At 39.2% G+C, this 21,259-nt stretch overlaps 2 protein-coding genes and 1 non-coding gene across 9 annotated transcripts in view; 2 read left to right on the top strand and 1 right to left on the bottom strand.

Annotated features, from left to right (window-relative positions):
- PIGX (phosphatidylinositol glycan anchor biosynthesis class X) overlaps positions 1-12,736 on the bottom strand; it is a 36,220-nt gene extending 23,484 nt beyond the window's left edge. Inside the window, exons 1-3 of the mRNA XM_036108635.2 lie at positions 12,710-12,736; positions 12,295-12,487; positions 9,417-9,480 (exon numbers count right to left, since the gene is read on the bottom strand). Of these exons, the coding sequence (XP_035964528.1) occupies positions 9,417-9,480; positions 12,295-12,487; positions 12,710-12,736 (284 nt within the window). The remainder of the gene's footprint in view (positions 1-9,416; positions 9,481-12,294; positions 12,488-12,709) is intronic.
- Positions 332-420, top strand: LOC118546007 (small nucleolar RNA SNORD18). The gene has a single exon (XR_004922360.1). It is a non-coding gene; the product is annotated as a small nucleolar RNA SNORD18 (small nucleolar RNA).
- Positions 12,670-18,263, top strand: CEP19 (centrosomal protein 19). Of its 7 annotated transcripts, XM_036108627.2 has the most exons (4): positions 12,674-12,806; positions 12,890-13,021; positions 16,080-16,220; positions 16,800-18,263. In XM_036108627.2, the coding sequence occupies exons 2-4, from the start codon at positions 12,997-12,999 to the stop codon at positions 17,159-17,161; spliced, it is 528 nt and encodes a 175-aa protein (XP_035964520.1). In that variant the 5' UTR covers positions 12,674-12,806; positions 12,890-12,996; the 3' UTR covers positions 17,162-18,263. The 7 variants fall into 7 exon arrangements, with proteins under 7 accessions (XP_035964526.1, XP_035964520.1, XP_077923575.1 ...); XM_036108633.2 differs by lacking the exon at positions 12,890-13,021 and having other exon boundaries at positions 12,670-12,806; XM_078067449.1 differs by having other exon boundaries at positions 12,676-13,021.
- Positions 18,264-21,259: the final 2,996 nt, after the last annotated feature.

Genomic DNA, 21,259 nt, shown 5'->3' with positions numbered 1-21,259 from the left:
CAGGGAGCCCAATGCGGGGCTCGATCCCAGGACTCTGGGATCATGACCTGAGCCAAAGGCAGCTGCCCAACTGACTGAGCCACCCAGATGCCCCACCAGTCCTGTTATTTTTAAAATAGACTTTAAGGGCACCTGGGTGGCTCAGTCAGTTAAGTGTCTGCCTTTGGCTCAGGTCATGATCCCATGATCCCATGATCCCATGCTCTGCAGGGAGTCTGCTTCTCCCTCTGCCCCTCTTCTCACTTATTCTTTCAATCTTTCTCTCTCTCTCTAATAAATAAATAAAATCTTTAAAAAATAAAATAAAATAGACTTTAAAAAAATCAAATGTTTTATATGATGAGATTCCACTTTATGGTCCGTGTTTCTAAAAAAATCAAATGTAACCACAGCTAGCTTTAGGAATATGAAACTGATAAATGCATCTTTTGGAGGGGGGAGGGGCAGAGGGAGAGGGAGAGGGAGAGAGAGAATCTCAAGCAGGCCCACACCCAGCATGAGCCCGACATGGGGCTTGATCCCACAACCCTGAGAATATGACCTGAGCCGAAATCAAGAGTCAGATGTTTAACCAACTAAGCCACCCAGGCGCCCCATGATAAATGCATCTTAATGAATAGCACTTCGAGCAAACATGCGAGCTCTTCAACAAAAATGAAACAAACCAGATGTCTGTGAATCTGTTTATTTACTACTGATTTTGTTTAGAGGTTAAAAAGGGGCTTTTGTTCCCTTTGGATATAATAAAGTCAATGCACTATGTACATTTAAACTTATTTTAAATTCAATATTCAACTGTATTGTAAGTAGGGTACTACACTGTAGTTTCCATATATGTTTACTACTTTTCTGCAATATTAAGAGTTGTTTAAAAGTATACAAACTGTACAGTTACTAAAACAGCTAATTATTCCTCTCTCCTCCTTTGAAAGGAAGGGCTTCAGTTGTTCCTGTATGGCCAGACCACCATAAACAACATACCTGTAATCTGTCACATGAATGTTGCAATATGTTGATAATCTTGCAGCCTTGTTTTCCCAAATTCATTTTATTTTGATCGTTTGGTATATTGTACTAATTGTTTTAGGTATTTCCACTATGTGTCAGAAATGACTTAATCTATTCAAGTACTGAAGAGCTATCAGAACTTATACATTTACAGTAATTCAGAATTAGTAGGAAAACAGTTCACCAGTGTTTAGTTTTATATTGAGGTGTCCAGGTTGGAATAAAATAGTATAGGGGCACCTGGGTGGCTCAGTCATTAAGCGTCTGCCTTCGTCCCAGGGTCCTGGGATCGAGCCCCACGTCGGGTTCCCTGCTCGGCGGGAAGCCTGCTTCTCCCTCTCCCGCTCCCCCTGCTTGTGTTCCTGCTCTCGCTGTGTCTCTCTCTGTCAAATAAGTTAAAAAAAAAAAAAATCAGTAAAAAGTTTCTGGAAAATCCCCCAAAACCTTAAAATCAAACAACATATGTCTAAATAACTGATCTTTCAAAGAAGAAATCAAAAAGGAAACTAAAAAATATCCTGAACTAAATGAAAATGAAAAAAAATGTCAAAATTTATAGGATACAGCTACAGCCCTGTATAGAAAGAAACATACAGCCATAAATGCAAAGATACTTATATTAAGGGAAAAAAATCTAAAATCAATGACCTAAGCTGCCACCTTAAAAAGCTAAGAAGGAAGAAATTAAACTCAAAGCAAAAAGGAAAGAAATAATAAAGAACAGAAATCAATGAAATAGAAAGTAGACAAATAATAAACATCAATGAAATGTCTTCTTTCCAAAGATCAGTAACATTAATGAATCTCTAGATTGATCATGAAAGAGAAAAAGCACAGACTGCCAGAATTAGGAATAAAAGAGTGTGTGTGGGGGGGTGCCTGGGTGGCTTGGTTAGTTAAGCAACCGACTCTTAATCTCAGCTTGTCTTGATCTCAGGGTCATGAGTTCAAGTCCCGTGTTGGGCTCCATGCTGGGTGTGGAGCTTACTTAAAAAATTCTTTAGGGGCATCTGGGTGGCTCAGTCAGGCATCTGCCTTCGGCTCGGGTCATGATCTCAGTGTCCTGGGATGGAGCCTGGCATCGGGCTCCCTGCTCAGTGGGGAGCCTGCTTCTCCCTCTCCCTCTGCCTCTCTCCCTCGCTCATGCTCTCCCCCACCCAAGTAAATAATATCTTTAAAAACAAAAAAAATTTTAAATAAAAAAGTTATTTTTAAAAAAGGAATAAAAGAGGGAACATTATTATACAACCTTTACCTATGAAGAGGAAAACAAGGGAATATTTGAGTAATTTTATTCCAATAAATTAAACTTAAATAAAATAGCTAAACTCCTGGAAAGTAAAAATGACCAAAACTGACAAAAGAAAAAATAGAATATCTGAATAGCTCTGTATCTTGAATTGTAATTAAAATTTAAAGCCTTCCATACAGAAAACCTCCAGTCTATATGGCTTTATTGTTGAATTCTATTGAATATTAAAAAAAATAACATCAATGCTACACAATCAGAAAATAGAGAAGGAAATATTCCCCAATTTTTTTTTATAAGGTCAAAATTGGCCTGACACCAAAACCCAAATGAGGCATCACAACAAACAAGAAGTACAGACCAATATCCCTAATGAATAGAGAAGTAAAAATCCTTAACAAGATACTAGCAAATCAAATCCAATAATATTTCAAAAAGATAATGCATCATGACTAAGTGGTAGGTTTATTGGAATTATCAACATATGTACTGTACCATATTGACAAAATAAAGTAGAAAAATCAAGATTCTGTTATAGTAGATGCAGAAAAAGCTTTTCACAAAGCTTAATACTAATCAGGAAAAAAACTTTAAACTCAAAGCAAAAAGGAAAGAAATAATAAAGAGCATAAATCAATGAAATAGAAAGTAGACAAACAGAGAAATGTCAATGAAATGTATTCTTTCCAAAGATCAGTAACATTGATGAATCTCTAGATTGATCATGAGAAAAAAAACACAGGAAAGTTAACGTAAGAGAACATCCTCAACTGATAAAAGCCATCTACAAAAACACCTAATAAACATTGCACTTAATGGTGAAAGACTGGATACCTTCCCTTTAAGATGAGAAACAAGGATGAATGGAAAGGGAAGGATGTCTGCTCTCACCACTTTTATTCACACTGTATTAGAGCTTCTAGCCAGTTTAAAAAGGCAAGGATATAAAAATCATACAGACTATCTTTCTTCACAAACCCATGATCATCTATGTAGAATATCCTAAGGAATCCATGAAAAAGCTACAGGCATTGATAAGTGATCTCAGCAAGGAATTAGGGTACAATATCAACCTACAAAAATCAACTGTATTTTATCACCAGCAACAACCAAGCAGTAATAAAATTTTAAAATAATACTTTTTACATAAAAAAACAAACAAACCATGAAACACTTAGGGGTAAATTTTTTTTTAAGATCTATTTATTTTAGAGAGAGACAGAGAGAGAACACAAGTGGGAAGGGCAGAGGAAGAGGGAGAGAACTTCAGGCAGTCTCCATTGAGCATGGAGCTCGACTTTCGGCTTGATCTCAGGGTCCTGAGATCATGACCTGAGCCAAAACCAAGAGCCAGGTGCTTAACCAACTGTACCACCCAGACGCCTGGTTTTTTCGTTTGTTTGTTTGGTTTTAAAGATTTTATTTATTTATTTATTTATTTGAGAGGGAGAGAGCACATGTATGTGCACGCACATGCGTGAGCGGGGGTACGAGCACAGACAGACAATCTTAAGCAGACTCCATGCTCAGCAGGGGCCTAGTCAGGAGTTGGGGGGGGTGGGGGGTGGGCAGCGGCGGCTTGATCTCATGACCCATGAGATCATGACCTGAGTCAAAACCAAGTGTCAGATGCTTAATCAACTGAGCCACCCAGGCGCCCAACTTACAGGTAAATTTAACAAAAGATGCATAAGACTTATACTCTAAAAGTCACAATATCGTTAAAGATAAGCTGATAAACCTAAATTAATGAAGATGCCATATGCATGCACTGGAATACTCATTAACAATAACATGTCACTTCTCTACAAATTGATCAAGAATTTCAACAGAATCCCAATCAAAATTTCATGAAGCTTTTTTGAAAAAATCTACAAATTGATCCCAAAAGTTATACGGAGCTGCAAAGGATCTAGAATAACCAAAACAACTCTGAAAAAAAAGTTGAAGCATTCAGATGTTTTGAAGCTGTAATTTCAAGCTACAGTTATCAAGGTAGTGCATTACTGGCATATGGATGGACGTTTAGATCAAGGGTTGGCAAACTTTTTCTGTAAAGGTCCTAACAGTAAATATTTTAGGCTTTGCGAGCCTTATAAGGTTTCTGTTACATATTTTTCTTTGCCTTTAACAACAACAAAAACCTTCTAAAATGTAAAAATTATTTTTAGTTCGAGAGTGGTACAAAACAGGCCATGTGCAGGCTTTGGCCTTGCACCAGTTTGCCAAATGTTTGTGCATAATAGAGTGCACAAATAGATCCTCACATATAAAGTAATTAATTTTCCAATAAATGTATCAAGGTAATTTGATGAGGAAAGAATAATCCTTTCACCAAATGACGTTGGATCAACTGGATATCCATAAGGAAAAAAATTAACCTCAACCCTTCCTTAATAGTACACACAAAAATAATTCAAAATGGATCACACCCCATATGACACTTCTTTCTTTTTCTTTTTTTATTTTTTATGTTGGCTCTACTCACGACCCTGAGATCAAGACCTGAGCTGGAATCAAGAGTTGGATGCTTAACTGACTGAGCCATCCAGGACTGCCCCATATGACACTTCTAAAAGAAAATTTCATTGATCTTGAAACAGACATGGATTTCTTACACAGGACACAAAACCACTAACTATAAAAGAAAAAAATTGATAAATTAAAAATTAGAATTCTTACAACCCAATAATAAGATGACAAACCACTCAGTTTAAAAATGGACAAGATTTGGGGCATCTGGGGGGCTCATTCAGTTGGGCATCTACCTTTGGCTCAGGTTACGATCCCAGGGTCCTGGGATCCAGCCCCGCATCAGGCTCAGCGGGGAGCCTGCTTCTCCCTCTCCCTTTGCCACTCCCCTGCTTGTGCAGGCTCTCTCTCTCTCTCTGTCAAATAAAATCTTAAAAATAAATAAATCAATTAATTAAATAATTAAATAAATAAAAATGGACAAGATTTAAGCAGACGCTTCACAAAGGAAGATACACCAGTGGCCAAAAAGCACATGAAAAGATGCTCAACACCATTAGTCATCAGAGAAATACCCATTAAAACCACAATGAGTTACCACAACACGCTGACCAGAATCTCTATAATTAAAAAGACTGACCATACCAAGCGTTGGCAACGATGCTGTGGCAGGGACAGAACTCTCATACACTGCTCATAGGAATGTAAAACAGTATAACCACTTTGAAAAACAGTTTTGCAGTTTCTTAAGTTCAACATACACCTACCATATACCCAGCAACCCAATAGAAATGAAAACATGTTCACACAAAGACTTGTACACAGATGTTCATTATAGCTTTATTTATCATAGCCCCAAATTAGAAATGACCCCAATGCCATAAAAATGTGAATGGATAAACAAATTTTAGTACTCAGCAACAAAAAGGAACAAATTACTGCCGTGCAGAACATGGATAAATCTCACTGATACAATGCTGAAAGAACCGAGATATTAAAAAGATATACTGTCTGGTTTCATTTACATAAAATTCTAGAAAATCTATATAGTGAAAGAAAATTGATCAGTGGTTAGCTGAGTCTGGGTATGGGTGAGAAAGAGTAATTCAAAGCAGCAGCACATGGGTATTTTTGGAGATGATGAAAATACTCTATATTTTGATTGGGGTGGTGGTTACATGGGTATATAGAATTGTCAAAACTCAATGAAGTTGATTAAAAAATCACTATGAGGGATGCCTGGGTGGAGCAGTCGGTTAAGACCGACTCTTGGTTTCGCTCAGGTCATGATCTTGGGGTCCTTAGGCCCCACGCTCAGCAGAGTCTGCTTGAGATTCTCTCTCTCTCCCTCTCCCTTACCCCTCTCCCCAAAAATAAATAAATAAATCTTTAAAAAATCACTATGAAATAGTACTATAATAATTCCTCTTTTACCTGTAAGAAAACAAAGCACCAGGGTTAAAACACCCGTGTTACAGTCTTTATAGAAAAATTGTTACCTCTGACTCAAAAGGTATGGGGAAATGCTTTGAGACTTTATATAAATGTATGATATTAGGTTTTGGTTCTCAGACAATCAATACATTTTTATGGACTCATTGCTCCTAGAACACAGCAGCAATTTCAAGAATTAGCCACTATATCACTCTTCCTCTATAAAAATAGAATATATACCTATAATATCTTTTATTCCAGATAATGCATATGTATTTATGAACATGTTCTATTTTATAATTAGAAAAAATACATATACTTAAAAAGACAAGAGACTATTCAGGACCTCCCTCCAAGATGACATTCAATCTATTAATCAGAACATGTTGGATAACTCTGTTAATCTTTATGAAGTCATTCAACTGTTTTATCTTTCAGTTCACATTCTTTATCTTGTTCACAAATACAACATGTAAAACTTCATCAAAAGTCTTGCAGAAAATCAGATATACTATATCTACAGCATTTCTTTGATCTACCTATCTAATGGATCTGTATGAAGGACATAAATTTGTCATAAATTCATGCTAGTTCCCAGAGACTACCACTTCCTCTTTTGTGTCCACAAACCATCCTTTTAACAATCTGGGCTAGAATTTTGCCCAGAAGCTACATCAACTAACTAACTCCCAGATTATCCAAAGATTACAAACAGAAGTTCAGCAATCATTTAAGCAAATTCTTCTACTGCACTGAACTATAGATCATCAAAGAAGGGAGACCCTAAACTCATTCATAATAGTAAGGTCCTTTTATATAATTCCCTTACATATTCTGCACTTCAGTTTCCTCCTACCAATATTTGCTTGGCCCTCTCCAGAGCGGAAGTAATTCTTCTTGACCAAGAAGACAGAAATAAGGAAAGCTAACAAATTCTACTTTCTATAATCTGTTAATGTTTCCTCCTCTACCCTAGCAGCAACACTACACCTACTCTAAACATTTAACTAAAAAGCCTTTTTAAAAAATGATTACTGGCATTTTCTGAAGATCTCAAATAACTCTGAGATTTCTAGTTTTTGAATCTACTCTTACAGGTTCTGTCACTCTTCATCCTTGGTTTTATGTCCTGGTTTTTACCTTCAGTACTTCTAACTGGACAGCTACTTTTGCTGTCACAATAGCCTCTTCAGGAACTTCTTTCTTCCTCACTGGAGTAATTTATAATTACACTGCCAAATTTGCATTATTTAGTATTTCCTATTTCTCTTGAGAATACATCCCAATTTCTCTAAAGACAGAAGCTATAACCTTGGCATGGGTGCTGGGTGGTTCAGTCGGTTGGGCATCAGACTCTTGATTTCTGCTCAGGTCATGATCTCAGGGTCCTGGGATGGTGCTCAATGGGGAGTCTGCTTGTGATTCTCTCTCCCTCTGCCTCTGCCCCTCCCCCCGCTTGCACACATGCTCTCTCTCAAATAAATCTTAAAAAAAATAAAAGCAGCTATAACCTTGGCATAACTACCCTGACATTGCTTAAAATTTGTCTAAAACTTGGTCAAAAACTCCTTTTAGAAGTGACTTCCCTCCCAAAATCAGTTTTATTATTTTATAGTCACATCTCCTCTTTCACTGAAACTGTATTGCCCAACTTGATCATCTATCTCATTGTTTGTAATAAGAGCTAACATTTCCTGGGGATGTACTATGTGACAAGCACTACGTTAAAGGACTTCCCATATATTCTCAGATTTAATCCTTGCGAACCTAATGAGGAAATACCATCATTATCTAATTTTACTGGTAAGGTGGCAAAGATTTAAGCAAGCTTGACTTAGGCCGACAGTTACTAAATAATAGAGCTACACTCTGAGCCCAAATCTGTCTGAGTTAAAAAACAAAACAAAACAAAACAAACCCCAAGTTTTTTCTACTATACCTCCTAGCCATTCACATGTAGGCTAACTTTGAAGAGAGTGAGAGTGAGATGTCTCAGTTTAAGGTTACTTATAAAATGCAGCGATTTAAAAAAATAAATGTATCAGATTTTGTATATCAAATATCAGAATCATTTCAAATTAATTACCTTGAAAAGCTTTAAAGTTTGGGAAGTTTTCTTACAGGACAGTTTCTACAACTTTTTATTACTCTTTTAAATATCTTCAATACTAGCAAATATTCATTTTTGAGAATTTTTTTAAGTGGGAAGCAAAGCAAGGTTTATTGAGCGATAGTGAAGTTTATTGAATGATAGAGTACAAAGCTCCCAAAGAGGAAGGGGACCTGAGACGGTTGCCTGGGAATAATTTCTATTTTGGGAACAGCTTGGTCATTTGGAACCAAGTCTTATAAATCAGAAACAGTGATTTAGGGTGGTATAATATCTTAGTACATGAGACCATAGCTTTGGAGTATGATAGTCATAAATTTGAGTTAGAGCCCTACCACCCTAACTTCTACTAAATTATTTAAATTCTCTGAACCCCACTTCTCTCATCTGAAAAGCAAAAAAGGGAATCACTTTTTGGCCTTCTGGCTAAGATCAAGTGAAAAACAAGAAAGGTATTGTCTATCTCACAACCATTGTGAAGATTAAGTAAATCTGGCTATATGTATGTTATATATATTAAAAATACACATGTGGGCACCTGGGTGGCTCAGTCGGTTAAGTGCCTGTCTTCAGCTCAGGTCATGATCCTGGGGTCCTGGGATGGAGTCCTGTGTCGGGCTCCCTGCTCAGCAGGGAGTCTGCTTCTTCCTCTGCCCCTCTACTCCCTCCACTCGTGCTCATGCGCACACGCTCTCTCTCGCAAAAATAAATAAAATCTTTAAAAAAAATACACATGCATGGTAAATAATACACATTTGTTTTCTCCTCTTCTCTGTTATTGTATTTATTTTTAATAATTTATTTGACAGAGAGAGTGCATGAGCAAGCAAGGAGAATGGCAAGCAGAGGGAGAAGCAGACTCCCGGCTGAGTAGGGAGCCCGACACAGGACTCCATCCCAGGACCCTGAGATCATGACCTGAGCCGAAGGCAGACACTTAACCTACTGAGCCACCGAGGCACCCCCCTCTACTGTTATTTTGATCATTATTTCAAACTGTGAACCACAGATGATAAATCTGTCACTTTTAACTTGTAAGAAAGCAAGAGATTTTCAGTTTATCCATTTTCCAGCTATTGATTTTTTGCTCTAAATTATACAAAACAGTATTTTGACATAAGTAAAAGTCAGTGGGAAACTTACCTATGGAAACCGTCTTTCAAAACTTCTTGCCTCAAAATAATTTCTGAACAAGTGGCCCTTATGCCTGTAAGAACCAGAAGATTTCTTAAAATAAAATAAGCACTCAGTGAAAGAATACTTAAATAATTAGAAAATTGTTTGAATAGGCTTTATTTGCCTGGAAAATCTAACCAACCTATAAACAAAAGAAAAGCTTTTAAAACTTAAACAATTTGAGCTATCTAAAAAGCTACTTCTAATAAAGCATAGGCATTAAGAACATTGACTTTGGTGTTAAATTGCCTAGTTTCAAATCCTAGTCTGTCCCTTAAAGCTATGTGACTTTGGACAAGATAGTTTATCTCTCTGCTATTTGTCATGAGAATTTAATACATGTAGAAGCATGCAGAACAGGGCTTACCACATAGTAAGAGCTCTATGTAAGTGTTTGTCATTAATACTATTTTATTCAGATGATCCCAGGACACCAAAAGGAACAGAATGGCTAAAGAGCCAGGAAAACTCAAGTTTTAATCCTGGTTCACTGAAACCGTGTTTCAGATACTGCCAACTTCTGTATTCTACCACCCACACCTACAAAACTGAGAAGATGGTACATTTATACCTTGTGGAGCTGTTGGGAAGGTTTAAAACAGAAACAAAAACCTGAGGCTTGTGAAAGATTCAAAGGGTTCCTTTATAAACGTAGAATAACCCCAAATCTCACTGTACTGACACCATGCAGAAGTCAGATATTAAAACTATTACTCGAAGTCAGCATCATAAAATTAAAAATTCAGGGGCACCTGGGTGGCTCAGTCAGTTAAACGTGTGACTCTTGATTTCAGATCAGGTCATGATCTCAGGCTCTGTGCTGGGTGTGGAGCCTGCCTAAGATTTTCTCTAACTAAAAATAAATAAATAAATAAATATAAATAAATGAATGAATGAATAAATAAATAAATAAATAATTCAGTTACTGATGACCATCAACTCTGCCAGGTACCTTGCTATGGAACTTTACTCTATTTTCAAAAGCTGGAAGTGTATGGAAAGAACATTAGAGCAAACACAACGAAAACCATATATTATTGTGTATTGCTAAGTCTATTAGATTTATTCCTGAAAAGATGCATGAAAAAATATGAAAATGAAAACACTGAAATATACAAGGGAAGGAAAAAAGTATGGAAAAATAATATTTATTAAATGATATCCATATGACAAATCCTCTACTTGGGGATTTCACATGTTTTAACTTTCACAACCTAGCAAAATAGGCAGGCAAAATTACTGCCATTTGCACACAGGAGGAAACTCTGTAATAAACAGTTCTAACTGGTTCTAGGCCATACCACTAAGTAAGTTACTGATTAGAAGCAAGATTTGCCAGAGTTTTAAAGTTTAAAGCCTAAGATATTTCCACTTTCCTATTTTAAAAAATCCTCATTTGCTTCAGAGAAGCATATATAATCATTTCCAAAAAATAACTTTGGGTATCTTTTTTACAAATCTAGATGTTTCATTATGTTTAATTTTAATAGGGGTGGAGAGTAAGGATTTATATCTACCTATAAGTTAAATTAGGGAAAAAAGGTCAGATTAATAGGCTTAAATTCTATTGGGATATACACTACAGAATAGTAAATCATATTCATCTTGGGATGGTAGGAAGTAATTTACAAACAGTATAGCAAATAGATTGTTTATGATTTTTAAAGCAAAAATACCATTTTCAAAATGAATTGGTTGCATCTGAATGACCTTCAAGATTTTTCCTCTTAAATATTACTTTGATTACTGTGGCCTGAACTGGCTCTGGAAATTGACCTCTTTTTAATCATAAAATACCAGGGCTGGAAGAGTCTTTAGAGATCACCAAGTCCAGTTGTTTAAAAATTCATTTTGGGGGCGCCTGGGTGGCTCAGTTGGTTAAGCGACTGCCTTCGGCTCAGGTCATGATCCTGGAGTCCTGGGATCGAGTCCCACATCGGGCTCCCTGCTCAGCGGGGGGTCTGCTTCTCCCTCTGCCCTCTTCCCTCTCGTGCTGTCTCTCATTCTCTCTCTCAAATAAATAAATAAAATCTTTAAAAAAAAATAAAAAATAAAAAATAAAAATTCATTTTGGCTTCATTAATACTTTAAATAAATTTGGAAACCTAATATGTGAAGACACAAAAGCTGTGATTGACACTAGCCTAATATCCTCACTTTACAGATGGAGGAACTTACCTAATTTGTACTGACTTTCCTTATTGTAATTACTACGGCACTTCCCCACTACTCTGCAAGCTCCACGAGGGTTGGGGCCGTATTCAGCTCAGCGCTGGATCCACAGCACTGCGGCCCACCAACTCGGGCCCAAAGAAATGAATCAACTCGCTTGCCCAGCCCGTAGTCATAAGAGAAGCTCCAGCCCAATCCACTCTATTATAAAAAGTTTGTAAAGCAAAACTAGTTGTCCTCCCCTTCCCATGCCATTACCCCGTCAGTGTCTCTATTCTGGACTGGGATTCTCACACCCCACAGGGCACTGTGGCCTTGCTGGTCCCCTCGGGGGTCCCAAGCTTCATGCATCCCAAGACACTTGACCGCCGTACTTCATTCACGGTATTTTAGTAATAGTACGGCCAGTACTACCTCTGAACGACAAAGCCAGACTCTCCAGAGACCCAAGAGAAGCCTCTGAGCAGTGCCTGTGGGGTGGGAAGGATGGGAAGCACGTGGCCTCTGCTTTTAACCTCCTCCAGGTCACCTAGCAGGTTCTACGTCCGCGCACCGAGGTCCGGAGAAGGAGCAAACCTTGCAAAGCTCGGAGGATGGAAAAGTCCGGACTGCCCCCCACCCACCGGCCCCCCCCGCCCCACCCCCACTCTCGCAGCCCCGCCCCTCCCTTTACCAGCGTCGATGGGGGCGGCGGCGAAGGCCGTGCCTGGTGTGCTGGTGAGTCCAGCCGCCTCCCAGAGGAGCAGCCAGGCCACCGCCCGGACGCCCACGGCCCTGGGAGCCAGGACGCTGGAGAACACGCCCCCCAGAGGAGCGCGCGGGGACGAAATACGGGCTGAGGAGACTGCGCACGCCTTATGCCGCTCCTAGAGCGTGCTGCCACGGAGTTAGTGACCGTGACGGAAGACAGTACATGCGCCTGCGGTCCTGCCGTTCCCCGGCTCCCCGCAGCTCTAGTCCCCCGAAGCTTCCGGCGTTGCGGGAGGCGGCAACCCTAGTGGCTCCCTCGCCGCCCCGCCCCTCGCCGTCGGGTCGGGGGGCGGGGCGAGGAGCGGCGCACGCGCCGTGACTTACGCCAGGGCTGTTACTGTGGGAACGACTCCCTGGGCTCCCATCCAGACCTAGACCCCCGCGCAGTCCTGCGAGCCGTATCGGGGAGCTACCTATCTCCACCTCCACTTCCAGGTACTTGCGGATACGGCCTTTCTGCGGGGAAATTCACCCTACAGTCAAGTCTGCGGGTTTATGGCTGTCTCCTCTTCCTACAGCGGCAGGCTCCGCCCGGCCTCAAAGTCGAATTAAGTGCTCCGCTGTGCACTACAGTTGGGTGGAAACAAACCCCTCACGGCGGTTTTAAGACCATCCCCTGCAGAAGATGCACTTTCTGTATTTCTCTAAGGGTAAGAAAGTCAGTCTTGCACTAGCGGGGACGTGAGTTAGGGAGAGGATCGTCTCTCTGTTGGCAAAATCCATACACTTTTAGGGGCTGCAGGGGATGTTTAGCAAGATTATGGCAGTCACTGATTCCTGGGGAGAAAAGTATTAATTCCTAGAAGGAAGAGTTAGGTCAATGTATCGTCTGTCTTCATGAATTAAATTGAATCTGTAAGTAGGCCCAGGTGCAGATTGAAGCTAGGACCGGTGTCTGCAAGAGGAAAGATGTCAGACTGTACTATCGAAAACTGAAAATAGCAGTATAAGCATGAAATTAAGAAATATGGAGATAGGGGCGCCTGGGTGGCTCAGTCGTTAAGCGTCTGCCTTCGGCTCAGGTCATGATCTCAGGGTCCTGGGATGGAGCCCCGCATCGGGAGCGGGAGGCCTGCTTCTCCCTCTCCCACTCCCCCTGCCTGTGTTCCTGCTCTCGCTGTTTCTCTGTCGAATAAATAAATAAAATCTAAAAAAAAAAAAGAAATATGGAGATTTGGAAGAAACACTTAAAAGAATTGAAACTGGTTGCCTATGAAGAGAGGAAAGGCAGAGGACAACAGTTTTTTGTTATAATCATCAGAATTATTTTACATTTTAAACAATATAAAATTACTTTAGTACAAATAAAAGTTAAATTTTTAAAAAGATTTTATTTATTTATTTATTTGACAGAGAGAGAGACAGCGAGAGAGGGAACACAAGCAGGAGGAGTGGGAGAGGGAGAAGCAGGCTTCCTGCCGAGCAGGGAGCCCGATGCGGGGTTCGATCCCCGAGCGGAGGCAGACACTTAACCGACTGAGCCACCCAGGCGCCCCTAAAAGTTAAATTTTAAAAGGACTCTGTAGTCAAAAAAGCGACATTGTTATCAATTGCATACATCAATCATGAATACAGCCATTTATTTGCTTGAGTGCGTGGAATTTATATTGTGCTCAGTAGGATCTCCTAGAAAGCTTACTAACAGACCAGACTTTAATGACGTTAACTGGGAGTAGTATTTGTAGAAGGGGATGGGGTGGGATCGTTTGCATCAGATCAGAGCGCAGTAATTTGAAAAGGCAGTTCTTTATTATTAATTTTTTTCTTTCTTTCTTTCTTTTTTTTTTTTTTTAAGATTTCATCCATTTATTTGATAGAGAGAGAAAGCACAAGTAGGCAGAGAGGCAGGCAGAGGGAGAAAGAGAAGCAGGCTCCCCGCTGAGCAGGGAGCCTGATTCAGGGCAGGATCCCAGGACCCTGGGATTATGACCTGAGTGGAAGGCAGATGCTTAACCGACTGAGCCACCCAGGCGACCCTCTGATTAATTTCTTAAGAGTAAAAATTCTGACGTCCAACAATAAGGAGTGAATAGTGTAGATAATGGTATATCCATAGGACAAAACACTTGACAGTCATAAAAATGTGCATTTTAGTAAAGTATCTAAGGACAAAATCACATAAGTTGTTAAATTTACAAGGCAGGAAATAGATGTGTAATATAAAAAATACTATACTAAAAAACTATATGTGTAGAAAAAAAAGAAAGAATCAAGGGTAATCATTTTATATGTTTCCTCCTCCTCCTCCCCCATGCTACCCCCAGTCTTCTCCAAAGTACTATGTTCCTATGGTGATTCTCTAGCAGAATAAAGTTTATGAAGGTATCATCACCCTATGCTGCTTTACCTCTGGGTTCCTTGACATTTGCAAATCTTCCTGAGAATATCATAGTCCTATCTAAAGCAATCCCTATAATTAAGTGTATTATGGCATTAGGCACCAGGAAGAGGGAATAGAAAGTGTTAACTGCAAAATAGCTGTGTTTCTTGTAACTGAGAAAACATAGTGAGACAAATAAGTTGAAATAAAAACCGTGTAAACTTTATTTCCTTGTATATGTAGAGGTTGAATCTGTACCGGGTCTGCATTTTTTATCAGACTTGTAGACTATAAACACTTAAAGGATATACAGGGGCTGTATCTTATATTAGTACATTAAATTAATTTTTTTTTAAAGATTGTATTTATTTATTTATTAGAGAGAGAGAGTGCATGTGCAAGTGAGGGGAGGGGGAGAGGGAGAGAAGCAGACTCCTTGCTGAGTGCAGAGCCCAGTGCGGGGCTCGGGCTCACCCTGAGATCATGACCTGAGCCAAACCAAGAGTTGGCCCCTCAACTGACTGAGCCACCCAGGCACCCCTAGTACATTAAACAAGTATGTATGGTATTTTGCTGAGAAATTCTGGTGAACAATGGATATGTTCCCTGCCCTCCTGCAGCATATAGAATAGAAGGGAAGATAAATGATTCAATAAGTAATCATAAAAAACCTGATGAGGAAAATGATTGGGAATGTGCAGAGGAGACAGATGTGGTCTGGTGAACCTCTCAGGACATAATGTTTAAGGTTAAAAAATCATAGTATCTTGCCATAGAGGGTACGTGTACATACTTGTTTAATTGGTAAATTAAAAAGATCCTCTAGGGCACCTGGGTGGCTCAGTTGGTTAAGCGACTGCCTTCAGCTCAGGTCATGATCCTGGAGTCCCAGGATCGAGTCCAGTGTTGGGCTCCCTGCTCGGCAGGGAGTCTGCTTCTCCCTCTGACCCTCCCCCCTCTCATGCTTTCTCTCTCTCAAATAAATAAATAAAATCTTTAAAAAAAAAAAAAAGATCCTCTAAGTTGATTCTTGGGCTGACTTAGGGGTTCGTATACATATCTTTGGTTAAGAGTGCAGTACACTAAGAGGTCCAGACTGAACTGCATTTCCAGGCTCATGTGTGAACAAACCTACACGCCTCAGTGAACCAGGGATCCAACAACTAAGGATAACCTCAGGGCCAAACTGAACTTTCAGGGTAGGTCTCAAAGTATTGAAATTGACAGGCTGAGCATGCAACTCTAGAACTGGACTAGAGCCAGATCTGCTGGGGAGGAGGGGTACTGGGGAGTGTGATTTATCCAACACATATTTTTTTTCCCCTTTAGCAGGAAGTTATTATGTGACTAACACATTTTCATCAGATTTCCTCTGATTTACCCTGAAGTGTATGTGAGAATGATGTGCACTGCCAAGAAATGTGGAATTAGGTTCCAGCCTCCAGCTATTATCTTAATCTATGAGAATGAAATGAAGGGGAAAAGTCGCCAACGCATCATGCCAGTCCGAAACTTTTCGAAGTTTTCAGGTACCTCATGTTTTATCTTGCCTCCTATCTTAAATGTTCTCTAAATCACTTAATAAGAATGATTTCAGTCTCATAACAGAGCGGCATGGCCTTCAGAGTTAGACAGTCCTAGGTTCAAATCATGACTATTAGGGTAGATGGGTGAGCCCCAGCTAAATTACTTATTGTCAGTGAGCTTCAATTTCCTGATCTGTAAATGGAATTGGGTTAAATGAGATAGCATTATTCAATCATACTGAATCCCTTCTCTCCCTCCAAATGTGTTTTTTATTTGTAGTCTTGATTTTTTCTTCGTACCAGTACTAATATCTAAAACTAATAAATCCTTTTCATCTCGAATGTTTTCTCCAGTTGCAAGTGTTTAACATCTCCTCAAAGTGATTTTAAGTTAAGGAAATAAAAAATGCATCCCTCCTTCCCCCACCACACTCAAAGCTCGATATAAAGGAATAATAGTTCTGGAAAATAATTCATTCTGAAAAAGCCACTTAGCTACTTGGCTCTCACAGCAGATAATGCTTTCAGTAGTTTGCAGTGTATCTGTTGTGTGTGGTATATAGTTTCATTTTTCCCTCCTAGATTGCAACAGAGCTGCTGAACAATTAAAGAATAATCCGCGACACAAGAATTACCTGGAACAAGTGTCCCTGAGGCAGCTAGAGAAGTTATTCAGTTTTTTACGAGGTTACTTGTGGGGGCAGAGTTTGGCAGAAACAATGGAACAAATTCAACGGGAAACAACAATTGATCCTGAGGAAGACCTGAACAAACTAGATGATAAGGAACTTGCTAAGCGAAAGAGCATCATGGATGAACTTTTTGAGAAAAATCAAAAGAAGAAGGATGATCCGAATTTCGTTTATGACATCGAAGTTGAGTTCCCACAGGATGAACAACTGCAGTCTTGTGGCTGGGACACAGAGTCAGCTGACGAGTTCTGATATCAAAAACTCGAAGAATTGATTGGGCTAGCAGAAAATCCATGTCTATACAAAGGATATATGAACATGGTTCTAGAAAAATCTGTAAAGAACACTAAATGTACATGTTGGGTCAAGTTTGGATTGACCAGGTTACTTTTCAAAACCAGGACATGTAGAGTATCTACTATGTAGATGCATGAGGAAGATACGAAAACCAGAATATAGGAGTCTGCCTTTAAGGAGCTTACAATCTAATTGGAAGATAACTCAAAAGCTTGTGAAAAGCTAATTAACAGAATTAGGCAGCAAAAAGATTAGAGCCAGATGCTTGATAAAAGTTAAAGAGGGTCAGAGCCTAGATGACCATAGGGTTAGAATAGTCAGGGAAGACTTTGTCCTTTAGTAGAGAGATGGGACTTTGCCTGGCCCTCAAAATGGTGGTGTTTGGATAGAAGTTTATATAGAATTCCAGATGAGAGAAGCTGGGAGAAAAAAGGGGGGGGGGATGGGTAGTGGTATAGAGATAGGGATTAGAACATTTTATTTGAGGGACAGTAAGCATATTATAGTTTGGTAAGATTGGAAGGCATGTATGGTTACCAGGGGATTATCCTGTGTGCATTTTGTCTTTAACTCCGGAGTATATGTATATATATGTATTTTAACTCCGGAGTAGGAGAGTAGCCCTACAGAATGCCCTGCAGCTGCAAGTGGATGTCAGTTGATGGACAGCAGGGGAATTCTGCAGCTCCAGGAATCAGGAAACCTGTACTAAAGATATTCTGAAACCCTGAAGCTCTTCCCATAAGTAAGGAGGTTTGTTTGTAAAATGGGAAATCTAGCCATAATGAATGAATAATAGGCATCGCCAGTTTAGGCCTATTCATGAGTTTGGATCTACAAAGAGAAGATCTTTCTTGAACCAGGTTATATGTGTACAGATACATCTTTCTTGTTAGAATATTGTTTAATTGGCAGATATTCTATGTTTTCTGCAAGGAGATTAATACTCACTAAATAAAAGTGTAAAAATTATTCACTCTTTCTACCTGTCCATCCCTACTCTCTTTACCATTAAAAGCCGATGAAAGGGATCAATCTTCTTTTTTTTTTTTTTTTTTACCAAAAGTTACAAATTTATTCACATAACATATTCTAACACGTATCAAAGTTTCAAGCAGGTCCTTTTGAATCTCGAATAAGAAATTACAACATTCAGCATTAATTAAAAATAAGAAAAGGGTGATGGTGGTCATTTATGGGTTTTAGTCTAAAATGAAAATGCAGAGAACATTTATTTTGGTGGATCTGTGTTGATGCCATATTTCTCCTTGAGAAGCTTCAACTGCTCTTCCTTCTTTTTTGTGTCCATCTTCTGAAATGCCCTGTTGGCATTATAGTACAAAACCACCAGGTATCTGTTACAAATATTGAATGCTGAAAGGTGATCACATGTGTTCTTGGCATCAAAGATGTCTTCATAGACCACATAAGCTGTTCCTCTAGTTTCGGGTGTTTCCCCATTCGCCCTCTTGGCCGCTTGCATCGCCATCTTGGTGGGCTGATAAGGTTACCGCAGCAAACACTGGAATTCCTCCAGACACCTCCGGAGCTCACTCTACTGGACCGCAACACCACGTCAAGGCCAGGACATCAACCAAAGAGATCATTCTTACAGTGGTATCACCAGGGCTTACAGTGGTCATGCGTCGTATGTACATTTGCCAAAGGTAGCAAAAAAATTTTCAGAATCAGAGATTCTTCTGTATCTACATAGTATTCCATTGTACAGATGTAGAGGGTATATTTTAAAAGTTGACCTTAGGTTGTTTTTCCTTTCACTATTACAAACAGTGTCACAGCAAATAACCTTGTACATTCTCTGTTTTGCACATTTGTAAAACTATAAGTTATGTCTAGAAGGGAATTGCTGGGTATGTCTATTCTAAATTTTAATAGGGCGCCTGGGTGGCTCAGTTGGTTGGGCGACTGCCTTCAGCTCAGGTCATGATCCTGGAGTCCCAGGATCAAGTCCCGCATCGGGCTCCCTGCTCGGCGGGGAGTCTGCTTCTCCCTCTGACCCTCCTCCCTCTCGTGCTCTCTGTCTCTCATTCTCTCTCTCTCAAATAAATAAATAAAATCTTTAAAAAAATAAAAAATAAAAAAAATAAATTTTAATAGATATTGCTAACTTGTCCTTCAAAGTTCATTCATCCATTCATTCATGAACACCTATTACATGCTGAGCCTGTATTAGTCTGGAGTCTGGGTATGTAGCAGTACACACAACAAAGTCCTTGCCTTTACAAGGTTTACAATCTAGTGGGAGAGGACAGACAATAAACATAAATACATAGAATAATGTCACATGATAAGTGCTTGGAATTAAAAACATGGTAAAAAGAGAATAATGGAGGGGTTTGGAAGCCACTTTTTTTGACAGCAATCAGAGAATGCCTCACTGTAGAGGTGGGACATTTGAGTAAAGACTTGAAGGAGGTAAGGAAAAAGCGATATGCATTTCATGAGCAGTAGAGAAAGGTAGGTGTGTTGGCCCCCAGGGGTGGAGTGTGCTTGGCTTACTTGAGGAAGAGCAAGGCCATAGATGTGGCTAATATAGATTGAGCAAGAGAATAATGGTAGGAGATGAAGGTGGAATGTATTTTACCAATGCATAGTACTTCAATGAAGGTTGTACCAACTTTATAAACTGTCGGCAGTACATAAGGGTACCTGTTTTCCGCACATGCTCATCAACAGACAGTGTTCTCAAACTTGTTGATCTTTGCCAATTTTATAATTTAAAAATGGTATCTTGTAGTATTAATTTGAATTTCTTTTATTATGAGTGCAATTGAGCATTTTCATACACTTAACAATTTTTTTATGATATCACATCATTTGCTCATTTTTCTATTTTGTTACTGGTCTTTTTCTTACTGATTTGTAAAAAGTTCTTTATTGGGGCACTTGGGTGGCTCAGTCGGTTAAGTGTCTGCCTTTAGCTCGGGTCATGATCCTGAGGTCCTGAGATCGAGCCCCGCAGTGGGCTCCCTGCTCAGCATGGAGTCTGCTTCTGCCTCTCCCTCTGCTTGCCACTCCCCCTGCTTGTACTCTCTCTCTCTGTCAAATAAATAAATCTTTAAAAAAAAAAAGTTCTTTATTAAGGAAAATAGTCCTTGCTCTGTGATATGAGTTGCAGATATTTCCACATTTTTCATTTGTGTTTTGACTTTGTTTATGATATTTTTTCCAGGCAGATTTTTTTTTCAAGTCAAATTGATCAATATTTTTCTTTGTGCTTCTGCATTTTTGTCATATTTAGAGAGGCATTCCTCACCCCAAGCTTTTTTTTTTTTTAATCCCATGATTTTTTCTACACAGGAATTTATTCTGGTACAAAATACAAGATGTGAATCCCAACTTTACTTTTTCCCAGATGCACATCGAACTCTCCCAACACTACTATATACTGAATTACCTATATTTCCCTCAATGATTTGAAGTGCATGCTTTATCATATACAAGTTCCCATATGTATCAAAATAGCTATCTTTTGATTATATTAATTTCATCTGTAGCACACTTTCCCAATCTGTGTTTTTTGATGTTTATTGAGCACATCTTGTGTTCACTAAATGAAGAGCTACAGTAAGATACAAAATGAGCCATAACTCTTGCCTTTGAGATATTAACATAGTTTTGCAAAACAAGAAAACTAGCATATATGAGCTAGAGGTACTGACTAAAGCAGGAGGGGGAGATCGTGTGAGCTGAGCAGTTTTTTTTTTCTTATGTATCTTATCTAAACCAAATTCTGAGCTCTTTCAAATTTTTTCCATTATAAAATGAATACATAGTCAATACCCATTATCTTAAAATTTAGACAGATACCAGAGTGTAAAAGTAAAAGGGGAAAATTCTCTCCTCAACTTCACTCAATTCCAACTCTACAGAGAATTTGGCTTCCCTAGAGGGCTCTGGATCCCATCATCTCTTGTGACCTTGCCTCAGCAATATTCTTTCTCTCTCTCTCTCTGCCTCTTTCTCATTTTCAGCTTCATTCCCTTCTGGCTCATTCTCTACAGTCTGTAAACATGCATAAGACCTTGCCAT

This window comes from Halichoerus grypus, chromosome 1 (genome assembly GCF_964656455.1).
Source record: "Halichoerus grypus chromosome 1, mHalGry1.hap1.1, whole genome shotgun sequence".
NCBI classification, from domain to species: Eukaryota; Metazoa; Chordata; class Mammalia; order Carnivora; family Phocidae; genus Halichoerus; species Halichoerus grypus.
Note: the sequence above shows the minus strand (reverse complement) of the source record. Positions and strands in the feature narration are given on the sequence as shown.